This window comes from Corythoichthys intestinalis, chromosome 9 (assembly GCF_030265065.1).
Source record: "Corythoichthys intestinalis isolate RoL2023-P3 chromosome 9, ASM3026506v1, whole genome shotgun sequence".
Lineage (NCBI taxonomy): Eukaryota > Metazoa > Chordata > Actinopteri > Syngnathiformes > Syngnathidae > Corythoichthys > Corythoichthys intestinalis.
In genome coordinates, this window is record NC_080403.1 from 45,640,340 (window position 1) to 45,659,683 (window position 19,344).

The 19,344-nt window shown below is 38.2% G+C and overlaps 1 protein-coding gene across 2 annotated transcripts; it reads left to right on the forward strand.

Moving 5' to 3' along the window:
* Positions 1-191: 191 nt before the first annotated feature.
* On the forward strand, positions 192-19,344 carry LOC130922250 (evC complex member EVC). Of its 2 annotated transcripts, none has more exons than XM_057846899.1 (20): positions 192-553; positions 632-739; positions 837-923; positions 4,146-4,372; positions 4,469-4,553; positions 4,792-4,890; positions 6,837-6,994; positions 7,086-7,194; positions 7,278-7,494; positions 7,756-7,904; positions 12,545-12,643; positions 12,738-12,950; positions 13,319-13,428; positions 14,348-14,549; positions 14,685-14,909; positions 15,007-15,142; positions 17,806-17,908; positions 17,990-18,116; positions 18,189-18,285; positions 18,349-19,344. In XM_057846899.1, the coding sequence occupies exons 1-20, from the start codon at positions 374-376 to the stop codon at positions 18,498-18,500; spliced, it is 2,883 nt and encodes a 960-aa protein (XP_057702882.1). In that variant the 5' UTR covers positions 192-373; the 3' UTR covers positions 18,501-19,344. The 2 variants fall into 2 exon arrangements, with proteins under 2 accessions (XP_057702882.1, XP_057702881.1); XM_057846898.1 differs by having other exon boundaries at positions 6,837-6,965; positions 7,033-7,194.

The following is a 19,344-nucleotide window of genomic DNA, read 5'->3' on the forward strand; positions in this document are numbered from 1 at the left end:
ATTCCAGCTGAAAAAGACGTGACAACAAGGGTAAATGAAAACATTTATCTAATAAATAGATTGTATGAAGTCACATTTGCATTTCTTTGCTCTCTTGACGGGTCTTTCTCATGATGCTGTAACAATAATATGGATTTATTTTGACAGCAAATATATTCTGGCCGCTGATTGGTCGAAAATTTAACTGGGCTTTTGAGTTGGAAAAACTTAGAAGATGAAGATTGTTTAGCTGGATTCGGTTAAAAACAATAATTAAAAACACACATATAATGCCAGAAATATTTTAATGCGAGTAGTTAGAACCATGACTTTCTCTCAAGATTATTACCAAAATCCCCTGTTTTGGTGGCATACTTGATGCGGCGACCGAGAAATGTCCGAGCAGGATTTGGTAGCCGAATGTAGTACTGATGTTTTAGTCAATTTTACTGAGTCCCTACATGTCTACACAGGACTCTTGACAGTTGCTACAGTTTGTGGTGGACTTTCGGGAATTTTAGCGGCTGCCCTTGTGTATGTCTTCTGCCTAAAGACTTTAATTTTGACGAGACAAGTAAGCAACCGCCAGTTCTGTACATTTTCACCCATCTGATGCTTTTCAAAGTTGTGTGTTTTTGTTATATTCCATAAGGGGCACAATGCAAGAAGGCTACTTGAACCTGATGATGGAAAAGTGGAAAACAATACCAGCGATCATACCAGTAACATCCGAAAAGAGGCCCCGCCTCCGTCAACTACTGTAATGACAGAGTATTTCATTTTTTATCTATTTCACTCCATTGTAAACTGGCAAATGATTAACCGTGTGTTTATATTTTTATCACGTAATGGAACAGGAGAAGAAGCAGGAACCCATGAGTAGCGAAATTGCAGCATTTGCATCAAAAGCAAAAGTGGTTTACCCCATCAACCAAAAATACAGAGTAAGTCCATTGCCAAAATGGCCAAATTTTTATTCCTATTATAATCATGTTTTTGCAGCACTTATTATTTTTATGTCTACCGAATAGCCCATTAAGTCGAAATCTACCAACCCAGCTTTGCAGTAAGCGTGTGCCGGTATGATATTCTGACGGTATGACAACCTGAAGCCAAAATATCACGGTATTGCAATTATAGCTCTGAAATGTGTTACTTTGAGATATCTGGGTTTAAAAAAAAAACAAAAAAAACTTTTCCATTGAACAGGATTGTATTTTTCAAAACATATTAGCAAATTGGAACACAAGTATAATATTAAGTTAAAATTAAAAAAAAAAAAATAAAAATAAAAAAAATAAACATATTCCAAATAAAATTGAAATGAATGCAGTCCTTTAGGTCAGCCTAAACTCACAGCCACAGCTGAATCTCATTACCACCATAATAAATATAATTGAATTATTTTCCATACAAAAGCTAGCAGATAGCAGACCGACATTGAATAAACGTTAATTTTCCATCAAAATCATCAGTATTGTTGACATCAAAATTTTCAACGTCAAATGACATTATTTTATAGTTGATGAACTAATGTTGAAAAATAGTTGATTTATGATCTGTGATTGACTATCGATTTGACTACTGATATAATTTATGATTGACCGGGAAACATGATTGAAAAGTCATTGAATTATGGATGCGCGGGCGTTTTGGTCGAAAACATAACAAGGATTCAGCGTTGTTCCAATATTATTAATAATCAAAATGACGTTTAGGTTTTGTAAGGATTTCAACGTTGAAACAACATTAATTGAGGGTGCAAAAGTGACGTTGATTCACCGATATAAGATCGACAGCGGAATGTTGCTCTAACATCTTTTCAACCTCGGGCCGCTATCTGGGTACACACCTGCACCAATCATAAATCAACTACTTGTCAACATTAGTTAATCAACTATAAAACAGTGATAACCCAACCATCGCCTGACATACCATAGAACAACGTTGTTACAACGTCACTTGACGTCGAAAATTTTGATTTCAACCATACTGATGATTCTGATGGAAAATTAACGTTTATTCAATGTCGGTCTGCTATCTGGGTATGATTCGTATCATGTTTACAGTACATTATAGACACGCTCAACACCACGTTTTCCACCGCTAGACACACTAAACATGCTGGAGTTTACTCTCGTAGCTAGTGGGAAATGTTAATGACAGTGTTTACTAACTATTAACGTTGTATAAATGCAAATTAATATTGGAGGTATTGCCTCCTCGGCAGCTACTCTCCGCAAACATGTTTTACATAACGGTTGGCCGTCCTCCTCTAAGTCGCGGCCATCTGTAACTTTTCTGTGGCCGAAGTATTCACATACCAGTGATTTCGTTTTCTTTGATGCGGGGAAAAAGTTCAGGAGTTTCATCTCCTCCAGCCATTGTGTAGCACAGCTGACTCACTGACACTGAGCACCAACCAGTGGGGGAGGGTTGAGCCTTGCAGTTCTCAAGCGAGGGATTTCTCCATACATTTTTGGGACATAAAAAATAGGTAACTTTTTCATACCACGGTATACCTTGAAACCTGTAATCGGCACATGGCTACTTTACAGTATGGTTGTAACAAACAATTATTATCATCATTTGAAGTTATTTATATTAATCTCAATAATTAGTCTTTTGTAAGGATCCAGTGAATGAAAGTGTTTTTTTAGATTTCTATTCCTTTATCGAAAAACAGGTGATTTCAATTTGCAAGTGGACAGTGTTCAAAATGCACAAACAGAAATTGATTATTTACTGTTACTAGTCTGTAACTTGCCAGAAAATAGGCAAAAGTGTTAATTTTACAAATTCAAAGAAAATGTTTACATCTCTTAATCATATTAAAGACAAAGATTTAGTCTTCTTTTTTGGGGGACGACAGAATTCTTAGAAAACATATCAAACTTGTTCTTAAATCATAAGATGATACATTAGTAAGCAATTATACATTAAATGTTGAATTAGGCACCATCTAAGCTGTGTAATTTGTGTCGTACGTACACCATGCAGTGAGCCAGATCACACTCACATGTAGGCAAAGGGTACCCTGCCTTGTTAAAGGGAACCTCAGCAGTAGTCAGGCTCACACTAACATCTCATCATCTCATATCATTGTTATTTATTTTCACCTTTTGGTTCCAAACACCAACTCGGATTAACCTCTGGTGTCTGGTGTGTTGCTCTGTTAGCGCTATGCCTGAAACTGGTCTTTGGTCTTTAGCAGTGTTGTTTTTGGCAGACCTTTAAACTTTCGTCTTAGTCTTTTGGACGATAATACTTATTAGCATTAGTCATATCTTAGTCATCTCAAAATGTGTTTCTCTTCATGTAGTTTTTGTTGTCGAAAACTCAGGACTGATTTCTAGTTTTAGTCGATGTATAGTGAAAAATGTATTTGTCTGTAAAATAATTTAAAAAATACTCCAAAAATAAATAAATAAATAAAGGTTTTCAACTATTTTGAGTGGACATTGACAGACGAGCACATATTGTTGCGTTTACAAGGACAACGCCAACTTCCCGATAATACACACTAAGCAGGAACATCAACAGTACATTATTTTAAATTAAGTATACCCAGTAATATACCTCAGTAATTATACCCAGTTAGCATTAGCCTAATGTTAATGTGAATGCTATGCTAACGTCACAAGTTACATTTAGTGAGTGATGATCTCTCAGCACAGACCTTTAAAGGCTAAAGCAACATCGCATATTCTCTCTGGCCAAGATAAGAAAACAAATCTTATCATGTTTGCAAGCCTGAAGACTTGAGAGGACACTGGTGAGCCGGGGGGGCGCAACACGTCACAAGAGAGTGACACTGCTACAATGCAGACTAACTGCATATAAAATGTCACAAATTGTGAACATGTGACGGAAACTGTCGCATTTTCGTCTTGTTTTCGTCACGTCAAACGAAAACTGGCATTCGTCTCATTATGTTTTAGTCTCCTAAAACACGTTCTTAGCTTGATATCCTCTCGTCATCGTCACAAAAAAAAATGTTCGTCGACAAAACATTTTCGTTATCGTCATCGTTGACCTTTGCAAATAAATAAATAAATTTAACCGCTGTTGCTGGTATTTTGAATATGCATTTAAAAAAAATTGTTTAAAAAAATGTAACTATTAAAATAACATAGTAAAGTATCCTTCAACATTGTCTGTGGCAGCCTTTAGCAGATGGAGCATCCAACCCTTCTCTTCATGAGTGCTCGAAATTGCCAACAATGCCAAAAGACAATTCGTCGGCAACCTTCAGCGAAGGAGAGTCGCTAAGCCAAGAGCTGGACAACGACGACGAGAGCCAGTTCATCTCCTCCTCATTGGTCCCAAAGAGTCTGCAGAACCAGAGTTTTGTCAGAGTCTCTCACTACCCCTATATTCTGACACAAACAGGGTAGGTGTCATAGGGTACCAGAATTGAAAGTCCTAACTGACAACCTTATGTATCAATATACATAAATGGCTTGGTAAGTGAGTGTTTTTGCTGCAGTTTTGAAGCAAGGATAAACCTCCATTGCTTGGCCTTAACAGATGTACAACAACTTTACTCTCAACTTCTGGAAGAAAAATATATTGTGAGTTTTTGTTATCTTATTCCTGTCACCTCCATTTAGGCAAAAACATAGGTGATGATTACATAGGAAAATGTTTGTCATTCAAAATTGGGAGCTAGAACTTGAAGCAGCATAGATTACCAAAGTATACTGGAGAAATTCATGATAAAAACCTGCTAAAGTGGCAAGTGACTGTTTTCAAGAATGCTAAATGTATGGTAGAATGCTTTTTTTTAATTTAATTTTTTTCTTGCCTTAGGTTTACCTTCAAATGGTGAAAAAAATATTTTGCAGTCATTTTCCAAAAGACAAAAATGATGCTAATTTCACCAAGAAGATTCTTCAAATGCAGCAAAAGGTACTGTTAACTGTTTCAGTAATAAAAATTATCAATTTCTACTGTGATTTTAGTATACGTTTTCGTGTTTGAAAAGTATATTTGGTAGGCCTGAACGATATTGGAAAAAACTTGTTGCAATTTTTGGGGGGTTTGCGATATATTGCGATATTAAAAAAAAAAAAAAGATATATATATATTTTTTAAAGAAATTTTCACTAGATGACTTGAATAGCTGTTTGGAAAGACTTTGGATGACTCACCATCACCACAGTGTACAGTGATCCCTCGTTTTTCGCGGTTAATGGGGACCAGAACCCGCTGTGATAAGTGAAAAACCGCAAAGTAGTGCACCCCCCCATTATTTTTTTTTTTGTGCTCAATGTATTTATTCAGATTTAGCACTGGAAAGAGATACATATAAGACATGTTTTTTTCTCACTTTTCCCCCCAAAGTGATTTTAAAAATGTATATAAATAAATGGTTTTTAAGCACTTCAAATGTCATAATTATGATCAGTTTCAAACATAACTGTCCAACCAAATCATTTTTGAACAAGAATAAAGTACTGTAGTAGATAAATGCTTGGCTTTAATAAATGCTTCTGTTTATCTACCTTAGCTGTGACTCTTGGAGTGACATGTAGAAATTTCAAACTCCTCATGATCACTTCTGGCATTTATATGTCTCCAACGTCTCCACACACACACACATTCATTCCAGCGCGGCTTTCTTGCAGAAACTGTTTAACAAGTTAAACGATGATTGACAGATGCCCGTGTGAAGTCTGCTTCTTTGGCCAGATCAAGCTATCGTTAACTTTAATAAGCAAGTGCCGCAGTGACTGAGAGGAACAAAGGGCTGGGAGAGGGAGGGTGTGAGGCTTTGCGCAGAGCAGAAAGCAAGGCGTATGTGGATTAAAAAAAATAAAAACTATCGCACGTGCTTGCGATGGGACTATCGCGCACGCGCACATCGCGATTGCGATGTTTAAATGATATATCGTTCAGGCTTAATATTTGGTTATTTTATATTAAGTTTCAAGCATGTGAAAGTTTGTTAACGGCTCCTTATTGATTTGCAATTTTTAAAAAATCGATACCGATTTATGTAGTCGTGGACTTAACATGTTATGGCTAATTGTAGTGTGGTGCCTCACTGGATGCTTTACTCATGATTAATGTAACAACAACAGTATTACTTTTCTTAGTGACTATTTCTTTCTGGTAACACAAAAGTTATATGTGATTAGTTTATACTTCATTATTTTTCAATCATTTATTGCTCATTTCATTTTTGCACCATGAATGCAAATGGTCTTCTTACATAACTAATCCCAGGCAACTTAATTTGGAGACAGCTAATGGTGAATAAGCATAACTGCTGTGCTCAACTGTGACCAGTCATTGTACAAAGGCAGAAGGCTTCTACATTCACTTTGAAGGCAACATGAATATTGGCCCAAAACTGATCATGAAAAACCGGTGTCGATATTATCCAGTATCATTTTAAAATTTATCAGCTGATATTACTGGCTACCTGATAATATCGGACAACCCTGGTGCTAGGCATTAATCATCTGAATTGTGGACAAAAAGATTTTTGTGCAAATGTTCAGGAAAAGAAAAGAAAATGTAGATTTGGTGTACAAGACAGCAGACTTCGATGTTTGGACATGTCCAGAGGAGACAATACTGTATATTGGTAGAAGGATAATGGCGATTGAGCTACCAGTAAGACAAGGAAGACATAAGATGAGGTTGAAGAATTTAGTGAAGTATGACATGAAGAAGTAGGACTTCAAGTTTGTCAGTTTTTTACCTTTGGTGTTTTATTTCCATCAGAAAAGAATGCTTATTTAACTAATAACTGTGCTTTTGAACTTATGGTACGACCAGGATATGAGTCATTTTTCTAAACTGTGTTTGACCTTAAATCTGTATGAAAGCATGCACTTTCATTTTAGGAAGTGGATGATCTAAAGAAACAGCTACCAACAGGTCATGCTGCCAGTAATGACAATGTTGATAATCCTTGCACCTTGGAGGAAATGGAAAGAAGTCAAAAAGATTTTCTAGAACGCAGTCTTCAAATGGTAAAAATGGGGGATGAAAACTATACCAGGTATGTATTGTAAAAGTAATGTCTAATCGTATTTCTAGTCCAAAAGCTTCAGCAAAGTAGTGGAAGAGCTAACCCAGCATGTAATGAAAAGGACCAGCAGTTTCACTGTGGAAGAAGCACTTGATGGTACAGTTTCTCTCAACCAGACCCTCGTGTTGGTTGAGAATCACCTAATGAAAGTTCAAGAAGCACAACTTATGGTAGGCAGTTGGATTTCTTAATTGCGTCATTACTTGAGCAAGTGGTTGCATTGACTTGAATGTCTGGGTGCGTTCTGTCCTAGATAATCCACCAGAAGCTCTTATGGTGGGAGGAGCTTTCAGGACTTCTCCAATCCCAGCCTTCCTTGGTCCAACAGGAAATGTGTCTGATGCAGGGCTTAATGACTACGACACTCGAGCAGCTAACCAGCGAGGATGTTTTGACTTTTAACTGTATGGAAAAGATACTTTCAGAAGTGCAGCACGCACTTATAGAAGGCCTTCAACAGTGCAGAGAGGGTACGATGAATCATCTGGTGTGCTCTTAATGAAATACATGTTTAGTGCTCTAGAATTATAGTGCGCATGGAGTGAAAGTAATTTCTACTGATTCATATGAAGGCCTTTTAGACTGATTTTATATTACTTTAAAAATGTAATCGAACTTCTGTTCGATGAAGTCGTCATACTTTGTCATAAGAGAATTGATTGTTTACAGTCATCTTTACACAATGTCGATTGCCTGTCATGATCTTCTCTTTGCTTTTTGAAACAATTCAGATTACACAAGAAAAACAAAGGAGTTGCTGGTTGAAAAATGTAGCAAAATGGATGCCAAGCGAAACAAACTTTGCCAGAGCCAGGCCAAAGAGAGGAGCCGTATGCTGGAGCTCAGACAAGCTCATGGTGACCCAGAACAGCTCTCAAAGGTCAGCACATATCGTGATGTGGCTTTACTGTTCATTGCTATGTAGTGGTGTGACAAAATATCGAAATGGTGATATATCGTGATACATTGTATTCCAAAAGGTTATCGATATGCTCCTGCCAAGAATCGAGATATCGTTTTAAAAAGCTGTCGATGTTTTTAAAAAAAAAGGGAACCAACAAGTTGCTACCAAAATCTTCCACCATAATAGTGTCTCAGTTAACACTAAGGCTGCCATTGACGGTGCTCAACTCCAATCCATTTGGACTGGGAACGTTCGTTCATTCGATACCAGAGCATTCGCAGTCATTCGGTCCGATTTTCGGGGCATTTACTTTTGCTTTTCATTTACAGGTCATTTCCTGTTGAATTTGAGTCACTGCCTATTCATTTGGGTGATTCCCAGGTCACTTCCTGTTCTGTAACTCAAAATAAACAGGAAGTGACCCATAAAATACCCCAAAATCAACAGGAAGTAACTAAAAATCAACAGGTAAATGACCTTAAATGGCCCAAAATTACCTCATTGCCTGGCATTGGCTGCTACTGACGGCCATAATATAGTATAAGAGAGATAAACTCATTCCATTTCACAGCAGAAGTTTGTTTTTCTGTTTATTAGTTGTATGTAGAATGTCCTACAATGATTTCCCGACCAATGTATCGATAATAGTTGTATTGCCGAATCATCAGATCATCGTTATCGTGAGCTTTGTATCGCAAATCGTATCGTATCGTGTTGTAACGAGAGGTTCCCACTCGTAGTGCTATGCACTCTAGTCACCTGGCTGTGGAGGTCTGCATTGCATCAAGTCTGTGTCAAGAACTTGTTGAGTACAGGCTTCAATAAATGATGACAGGAGTATGGCATTGTAAGGAAACGAAAGACTTTGGCGATATATTTGGTAAAATTTTGAATGGTTCTAGGGCACATGTGTCAAACCGATTCCAGAAAGGGCCGAGTGGGTGCTGGATTTTGTTCCAACCGATACAACGCAGAGAGTTTAACCAATGAACTTCCTGCTGAAACAAGCAGCACCTGACAAAGTTTAACTGATTACACATGTAAAAGATCTAATTGGTGAAAAGGTGTCCTCTTCATTGGTTGGAAAGCAAACCTGCACACACTTGGCCCTTTCTGGAATCGGTTTGCTCTAGGGATTCAAAGAAGCAACTTGCGAGATGTGACAAAGATATGCAGCTTAGACCGCAAAACACTCTTGCATAGACTCCACCGTCAGTTGACAAGACGGCTCCCACGGACATTGCGCCACGCCCTCCCATAGGGCGCCGACCCAGGCAGAGCTGAGTTGGCTTTCACTGTGATAAACTCAAATACACACTGCGTTCTATCGCCGGATTTAGGTGGAAACAGGACAAAGGTTTTACTGCATACAATCAGGCAGGAGTGTCTCAAGAGTGATTTGGTCAAGGTATTTAAGGTACTTATTATATTAAATAGCACCATGCATGCACTTTGAAACGTGAAAAAAAATCAATAGATAAAATTAGTGTAACTTTGGCTTGAAATATTTATGTAAAATGAACGATAACTGCCCGTTTATTGCTTTTAACCAAGAATCTAGACTGTTTTACGTTCTTATCTATAGAAATTGCGCGATTTAAGCATTTATTTACAAGAATTTTCAACTTAAAAAGCTCTTTGGTTCGTGACGGCCGCCATGTTGGATTACAAAATACCATAAATTTGGCTTGAAGTATTAAAATGAATGCTAAATGCCCGTTTTTTTTTTTTTTTTTTTTGCTTATAACCAAGAATCTAGACTGTTTTACGTTAATATCTGTAGAAATTGCGTGATTTAAGCATTTGTTTACAAGAATTTTCAACTTAAAAAGCTCTGTTTCGTGACGGTCGCCATGTTGGATTACACAATACCGTAACTTTTGCTTGAAATATTTACGTAAAATGAACGATAACTGCCTGTTTTATGCATCTAACCAAGATTCTAGACCAGAGGTCATGGAACCGCGGACCTCGTTTCGGGTCCGGACCCCCAAGCCGTCCGGACCGGATCTCAAGTTGCCGGATCTCAAGTTGTCCGGACTAATACACGTTGCAACAACAAAAATCTTTTTTTTTCTGGGGGTTTGCAGAGCGGAGGTGGGCAACAAACAAAAACCTTAGCGGTGTCGCGCATGAGCCAGCCAATGGGAGTGAAGCATTTGAAAGTTATTTTTAGAACAGCATGTCTCACACTCGCTTTCCAGACTCCACGGTGTGACAGCCAAAAACTGAGCTGAATGAAGTTGGAGGAAGAGGCGAAAAGGCACTATGAGATGAAGCACGCAGCTTTTTCGCAAAGTTTCCCTATGAACGCTGCCATCCGTTCTCAAAAAATAGCGGAATTAAGGGCTCAATATCATCGCACCTCAAGGCTCATGGTTCATTCATTCACTACACAGCAACGCACAAATGAATGCTCCCTCAGAATAGCGTGGATATTGGGTCAAAACAAAAAGTCTTTCCGTGACGCACAGATTGTCAAAGATTTTATGAGTGCAGTTGCTGAAACTTTGCTTGATGGAAAGCAAAAAGGAGAGGTCTGTCAAAAAAATAAAGCAAATCTCCCTGTCAGCATCCATAATTAAAAAAAAAAAAAAAAAAAAAAAAAGAAGTCTTGAACATGCTCTTATGTTGCTATTTAATGATTCAATTAAAGCACTTTTTTAGTTTTATGCACCTTTTATATTTTATTTATATTTTTGAATGTTGTAATTATCAGGATGGCCATGTAAAGATACATTTATATTTTGGGGGAGGGGGGGCGGGCATTAAAAATATTTCCGGACCCGAGAATTTTTTTTATTTCGGGCCCAGAGGATTTTTAATTCATGACCCCTGATCTAGACTGTTTTTACATTCATATCTTTAGAAATATATCTATAGAAGTTGCGCGTTTTAAGCATTTATTTACAAGAATTTTCAATATAAAAAGTTCTTTGTTTTGTGACGGCCGCCATGTTGGATTTCGAAATCAAAAATTTAGTTGCTATTTCTGGCAAAAACTGAACATAACATAACATATGTTAAATATTGCCATTGATCATAAAAATATAGGTGATTATCTCTGCATTTGGTGATTTTTGTGCATCTAGAGTAAAATCTGAGAATTAGAATCAGGATTTTATTATAGAACGACTTTGAATTTTTTCATGCCACTGCTCATGAAGACTCATATACTGCATGCCAAAGGGAGGTGCCTGTTTTGGTTTTAGGTCGCTAGTGGCTTTGGTTTTGAAAATATTTTGAATTTGAAGTTTTTTAAAAAGGCACCTTACGGATCGGCCCTGAGCCCTGTGTCCCGTCAACTGATAGTAAGGTCTATGACTCTTGCTTGCATGACCATGCAAGAGCTACCACCAGCACACACATTTTCAGAAATAGGGTGATGCAAGACTTACATGGTGGTTTATTTTCACTGTTGATTCATTATATGTCACTCCTATGATCCAGCCATTTATTATACAAGAAATTAAAACAATGGCGTACCACAAGCAACACGTCACTTCCGCTCATTAATATTCATGACATTAGCTACTGTTGCTAAGTAGGGACAAGCCTCCGTTTGTCCCTAATAAGGAATGGATGGAAATCGGCTACAAAGGAGATGTTTACAGAGCTAAACCTACCAATTCTCTCCGAAAATGATGTGGCTGGTGCCAAATTTACTGGCAAAGATGTGGAAGAACATAAAAATGTTCGGTTAAAGAGATGGCTTGAGTGTCGAAGGCTGAAAAAGACGAAAAAAACGAGCCGACCTAAGCATAGCTTTAGCTTTTTTATCAACGCGACTGACAATGACATTCTCCTGTTTCAACAAGCTATCCTTTACCATCAGCCCTGTCTTTCTTATATATCCTCTGGTTGTCCTACGTCTCTTACCGTTCTTGGGGGTAATTTAGTTAGCTTTGTGTAGCGATTGCAAATGCTACTCAGTGACAGCCAACGAACACTTTTGATTTTTTCATTGATAAAAAAATTTAATTCTGTAATTTATTTACACTTCTCCCTTACTAAAGTTGTTTTTTTCTATATATAACAGAAACGGTAACAGTGGCAGTCAGATACTATTGTAATTCTTTCCAGGTCATTCATTGTCAGACAGAAGCAGTACGGCACAATGTTACGCTAAAAAAATAAGTTAAAAACATAAAAATGGCTTACCTCTTTGTCCACTAAAAGACCATACAAGCCCAACATAATGTTTACTGCATATGAAATGTGAATGGATTCACCGTGTTAAAGTGTTAAAGTCCGCGCAAGTTGATTCGGTCTTCACATTTTTTCCTCCCGAGTTTTTGGTTTCCGGAAACGTATGAAGAAAACATCCTTCATGTGTCGTAATGTCTAGAGTCGTTTCTACAAGTTCCAAAAAAGCAATGCGTGATCGGCATGTTCGTTTTTGAAAGATTACCGGAGAAAATTAGCGCAAATTACGTTGTGTCTATGCGAGGGCTGGTCTATAATGTCCCACTTCAGCTTTACTTCAGCTTTACGATGCGACGTCACGGTCTAAAAATAGCCTGCGTGCGGTACGCCACTAATGTTCATTTGTATGTCAACAATAACTGTTCATCATTATTTGTGTATTTTTTTTAAATCTGATTCATTATCACTAGGAGTACCAAGAGCTACTGTTAAAACAAAGATGGAAACTTTGTGATTTGGAACTGCAACAGGACAACCGAATGGCTGACAGTCTTTCTAACGTTTGGACAGTAGGTCTTTTAAATACTGTACAGAATTATTCTTTAGAATGCATGTATGAATGCCCTCAATCATTATTCTGACCACAAAATCTATTCTGTTCAGAAACTCCGCACTACTTGGTCAAAGAGGCTTGAAGAACAAGTCAGGGGTATCTTTTGCATTTCTGTTACTGCCCAGAGCAAACTGTCTGATCAAGAGAGTCAAGCGCTGTGGCTGGATGTAGAGCAGCAGCTCTCTGCACAACGGCAGCAGATGGAGGCTACAACTAGATTTCAAATGGACCAAATACAGGTTCAGATAGATCACGAACGACAGGTAGATGCCATATTTCACAGTACATAGTACCTGTTTGTGCTGGGTTGTTCCATTATGCATGCAATTTTAAAGTGTGTCGTGAAATACAAGTTAAAACCACTGAGTTTTTCAAGATTGATGAGATGTCATGCGCTCTATGGTGTCAGTAAACACAGCAATTGGGCAGATGGTGAAATTTTTTTCAAACTGTTTAATGCCACTATTAGTGAAAATGAACAGCGAAAAAGACCTCTTTGTCGATAAAATCCTTTGACAAAGAAGCTAGCAGTATAGCCTCTAGCCTCTAGAATTTAAGGATAAACTTGATCTTCAATTTCTCATATTATCATAGTCTGTTCTAAATAGGTTTCACTGGATCTTTTCTGTAGGTATGGAATGAGTCAATGGCTTTGATAAATGCCAGCCTCAAACATCTGAAGAATCAGCAGATGAAGAGCCTGCGAGCCATGGTGCTCAGTCAGAGCTACACACTCAACAGGTGAAACTACAGTAAATTAACACAGTCAGGCTTCAGGTGCTTTTAGTGTGCTCTAGCACCAATTCTTCCAGTCATAACTAGCAATGCAGTGTTTTGACATGTAGTGTAAAAATATGATTTCTTTAATCACACGATACACGATAGAATTCATGGTGGATGCTATGATGGTGAGCTCGCCAGGTCCTGCTGTAGCAAAGCATCCCCAAACGATGACACTTCAATCTCCATGCTTCACAGTTGGTATGAGGTTCTTTTCCTAGAATGCTGTGTTGGTTTTACGCCAAACACGTCTTCCGTTCTGGTGTCCAAATAATTCAATTTTAGATTCATCTGTCCAAAGAACATCATTCCAGAAGTCCTGGTTTTTGTCTACATTCACTCTAGCAAACTTCAGTCTTGCCTTCATGTTCTTCTTGGAGAGCAAAGGTTTCTTCCTTGCACACCTCCCATGAAAGCTAAACTTGGGAAGTGTCTTTGTGATTGTAGAGGCATGCACTTTCACGTCAACAGTAGCAAAAGCCTGCTGTAGGTTCCGTGATGACATTTTAGGATTTTTGCTTTTTGGGACTTCTTTTAGCATCTTGTGGTCTGCTCTCGGGGTGAACTTGCTTGGACGGCCTCACTTGGGCATCTTGGCAGTTGTTTTAAATGTCCTCCACTTGTAGAATATTTTCCGGACAGTGGAATGGCTGATTTTATATTCTGTTTAGATCTTTTAAAATGTACATTTTTGGCTGGTGGGACTTATACTCAGGTTCGCCTTATAGTCCGAAAAATACGTTAGTATTTCTTCTCAACTTTGGACATCCAATTTGAATAGATCTTTCTGATAATTGCCAAAATGTAACAAATCGTTAACACTGTTTTCTTTAAGGACTGTTCGTTCTTCTTGTAATTGTGAAGTATGACCTTTTTTCAGCCAAGTGGCGAAGTTGCTGGACAAGAAACATGAGCACCTGCTGGCGTGCGTGCAGCGCGACTTCACGGCCAGGCGCTTTTCTCTGCACATGCTGAAAGAGATGAGACTGTCCAAGCTGAAGGTTCTGTCTCAGACAGACTTTCGTGCTCTGTTGATAAAGGACCCTGCCACAGTCCAGTTGTGTGTTGATTCAACTCTTAAGGTAGGGAGAACATTAATGAATTAAATTACCTACTCAATGTTGGGCAAATTGAATAGATTAGTTACTAAATTAGTATTCACCATGATTATTGGAAATAGTTTTGTTTTTAATTTTGACCTACTGTACCAAATATAGGCCAGCAGCGCAAGCCTAGCAGAGAAGCATCTGGGTCCAGAGAGTCAGTTGGTGAGCCACAGTTTCCATCAGGAGTTCCTTTCAGAGTTGGAAACAGGGGCGGAGCTTCTACAAAACCATGCACAGCTGGTGCTAGGGAATGCCATCAGCCATGCCGTCTTGCAACTAATGGAAGGCCAGCCATCTGAATCACAAAGCAGGTCCAGGAATAACGATAGTTTGAAGGTGTTGTACTGTACACCATTTTGTTGTATTCTCAAGGAGCTGCTGATTTTTCTTGCTTTCAGCTCTGCCATGTTTCCTAATATTGTTTTCCTTCCAGAACCATCTAACAGAGGCAGTTTCTGAGAGTGTGTACGTTACCAAAGATTCGCTTACCACTCTCATTCAAAGATACTATTCAAGCATGCAAGATATTGCTAAAAAACTACAACCTCATCAGTCAAAAACAGACCTTGGTGAGACTGCCCAAACCACACATTTACAGTATTACACAATACATATTATTACTCATATTTCTTTTAGCAGAATATTTTGTATGTGTCAGGTAGAAAAAAACTTCACACTTGCTTTCAGCAGACTCAACAGATTGTTCAGCAATTGGTGTAGAGCTTGTATAAACTAGGGGTGTGCCATCTTAGGCACCCCACGATTCGATTCGATTACGATTCAGGCTGCTACGATTCGATTTTTGAACAATGATCACTATATTGATGATTATCGCGGATATCGCGATTATCACAATTATCGATGCAGCGTACATTACTGATTAATAAAGTAGCCAAACAAATTTATGTACATTATTTATTGAAAATATCTGTATGATTCCACAGGAACGATGGAAACATGCCCATTGAAACAAAAAGCTGCCCTTAAGCTGCTTTTTTTATTTATTCATTTTTTACAAGAAAGTGCAAAAACATTAACCATTTTAAAGGGAGTACTTCTCTCAACATTCCAATAAAATTTAGACTGGTTGAATGAATTCCACATTTTCTGGACACAAAAGTGTCTTTAGAAATAAGCCTTCTTTTAGGGTTAGGGTTTAGGGTTACACCAATTCGATGTAGAGTGCACCGTATGGTCTGAACACTAACAGGCTGACCCCCCACCTTTTCAGTCTCTGCAGCAATGCCATGACATTTTGGAGGGAAAATGACAAGCAGTACTCAATGTGGACATTTAGGGATGTACGTAGTTTCTAAGGAGTGTACTCACTTTTGTTGCCAGGGGTTTAGATATTAATGGCTATATTTTGAGTTATTTTGAGGGGAAAATAAATACACTCAATTATATAAGCTGCAAACAGACTACGTTTCATTGTGTCAAAGTGTCATTTTGTCAGTGTTGTCCCATAAATAGATACAGTATACTTAAATATCTGCAGAAATGCAAGTGGTGTACTCACATTTGTGATACATTGTAAGCTCCAGGTTTTTCGAGTCAACATGTGGAGTCTCAAGATATTGCCTCACAAGTCGAGTCTCGGGCCCTCCCAGCTCAAGCGAGTCAAATCTGAATCTGCGTTTTTTTTTTTTTTTTTCCTATAAGTCCAAGTTGCGAGTCATCAAATTTGCGACTCGAATCAACTCAAGTCCGAGTCCCTTTGACTCGAGTCCAATTGTCTGCTGAGTACAATTCTAAAAACAACATTGTTGTGTACCTAATAAATGTGAGCTTATGTACAGTTGTGGTCAAAAGCTTTCATACACTTGTGAAGAACATAATGTCATGGCTCTCTTGAGTTTCCAGTTATTTCTACAACTCTGATTTTTCTCTGATAGAGTGATTAGAACAGATACTTCTTTGTTACAAAAAACATTCATGAAGTTTGGTTCTTTTATGACTTTATTATGGGTGAACAGAAAAAAGTGATCAAATCTGCTGGGTCAAAAATATACATACAGCAGCGCTAATATTTGGTAACATGTCCCTTGGCCATTTTCACTTCAATTAGGCGCTTTTGGTAGCCTTCCACAAGCTTCTGGTTGAATCTTTGACCACTCCTCTTGACAGAATTGGTGCAGTTCTGTTAAATTTGATGGCTTTCTGACATGGACTTGTTTCTTCAGCATTGTCCACAAGTTCTCAATGGGGTTTAAGTCAGGCCATTCGAAAACCTTAATTCTAGCCTGATTTAGCCATTCCATTACCACTTTTGATGTGTGTTTGGGGTCATTGTCCTGTTGGAACACCCAACTGCCCCCAAGACCCAATCTTCGGGCTGATGACGTTAGGTTATCTTGAAGAATTTGAAGGTAATCCTCCTTATTCATTATTCCATTTACTCTCTGTAAAGCACCAGTTCCATTGGCAGCAAAACAGCCCCACAGCATAATACTACCACCACCGTGCTTGACGTAGGCATGATGTACTTGGGGTTAAAGGCCTCACCTTTTCTCCTCCAAACATATTGCTGGGCATTGTGGCCAAACAGCTCGATTTTTGTTTCGTCTGACCACAGAACTTTCCTCCAGAAGGTCTTATCTTTGTCCATGTGATCAGCAGCAAACTTCAGTCGAGCCTTAAGGTACCGCTTTTGGAGCAAGGGCTTCCTTCTTGCACGGCAGCCTCTCAGTCCATGGAGATGCAAAACACGCTTGACTGTGGACACTGACACCTGTGTTCCAGCAGCTTCTAATTCTTGGCAGATCTGCTTTTTGGTGATTCTCGGTTGAATCTTCACCCTCCTGACCAATTTTCTCTCAGCAGCAGGTGATAGCTTGTGTTTTCTTCCTGATCGTGGCAGTGACAAAACAGTGCCATGCACTTTATACTTACAAACAATTGTTTGCACTGTTGCTCTTGGGACCTGCAGCTGCTTTGAAATGGCTCCAAATGACTTTCCTGACTTGTTCAAGTCAATGATTCACTTTTTCAGATCTATGTATGTATATTTTTGACCCAGCAGATTTGATCACTTTTTCTGTTAACCCATAATAAAGTCATAAAAGAACCAAACTTCATGAATGTTTTTTTGTGACAAACAAGTATCTGTTCCAATCACTCTATCGGAGAAAAATCAGAGTTGTAGAAATAACTGGAAACTCAAGAGAGCCATGACATTATGTTCTTCACACGTGTATGTAAACTTTTGACCACAACTGTATCTCCCACCCAGATTTGACTGAGGAAGACTCAAGTAGTAGTCAGTTGAAGAAAGCTTTGCTGAGAGAGCTGGAGAACTGGGGAAGAAAACCTACCTCAGCTAAGTTTCAACAAAGGTACAATGGTTGCATGTCTCTTTGATTTGAAATATGCGAATACATTTAAATAGAGTTGATGACTTTTTTTTTCTATTTCAGAGTTGAGCTGCACAAAAGGAAATTGTTAGAGCAGTGCGATCTAGAACAGGAGATGGTTTGTGAGGAACTGAGACAAAGGAAAGTAGCCCAGGATCAAACCTTAGAAAGGATCGATGGACAACTACAGGTTTGTCGATTAAAGCAATTCAGAAAAGACGTTAATCAGTTTGTTTGAGCGCTGTGCTTCTGCATCCATTAGGAGGCAGAAAGAAGCTTCATAAGTGATTTGGCAGCATTGGCTCGGGTTTCTCTACCCAGTCCCGAGACAGAAGACAGTGATGATGATAACACCACAGGTAGATGTGTGTTCCATGGAGGGTGGAAAAAGAGTAAAAGCACACTTTGTTTTTTTTCTACAGGGGAAGTGAATGTCTCTATTATGGAACTCCTTGCCCGGAACCCAGCTCTAGATCCAGCCTTGAATCCATCACTAACCCCGACAGTTGTTACGCCAGCCGTGCCCAAACCGGCAAAGAAGAAAAAAACAGGGCGAGAGTCTCATATTAGTTGAAACCAGTTATTTTAAAACAGTTGGTCCTGTATATACGGTTTTAAAAAAGATGAAAACTCAATTTTGTTGTACATTTTACTTGCTTTTTTTTTTTTAATATAATACAGCTTAGGTTTTTAGACAAACGGAATCTCATGCACAGTATTTGTCCATCCATCGATTTGTTTTCTAGTGCTCATTAGGCACAAATAAGCATGCGGCCAGACATAAGTCAATTGTGCTTACCACTGGGTTATTGAGCTTTGTCTTATTTGCACTGTACAATATGTAACATTTAGAGGTACTTTTGATTAAAAATATAAACCATTATAAAAATTGAAAAAAAAAAGCAACAACAGATGTCATAGTTTGGAGCAGTTTTCATTTTCAAAGGGAGTAGGAAGAAGTGCAAGAACATGTAGTCATATCCCATATTTATCATTATTTGTGAACACTAGTACATTATTCATATTCAATAATGTTATATTAGATGCTTAATTTTCAATTTGTATTGTTTTTTTTAATTGATTGTTTGGTACCTGTGTTCATTAGTAAATCCATCCATATATTTTCTTACCATTACAACTTACAAACAACAAAAGTTTACTTTTCTGCTATAGCTGCATCTGCTCTTATGGCAGTGCTTCTCAATTGTTTTCTGTTACGCCCCCCCAAGGAAGACATAAATGTTCCGCGCCCCCCCAAACTCTCTGCCGCCACTGTAAATAGTATCATTTGTCTATAAAATTACTATTATAAGTACGCCTCTGCCTAACATTGTCCTTTTTTTCTATCAAAGAAAAAAAGTAACATAGATCAACTTATAATAAAGTATAACTTTATTAACAATGTTTTGTTTGTAACA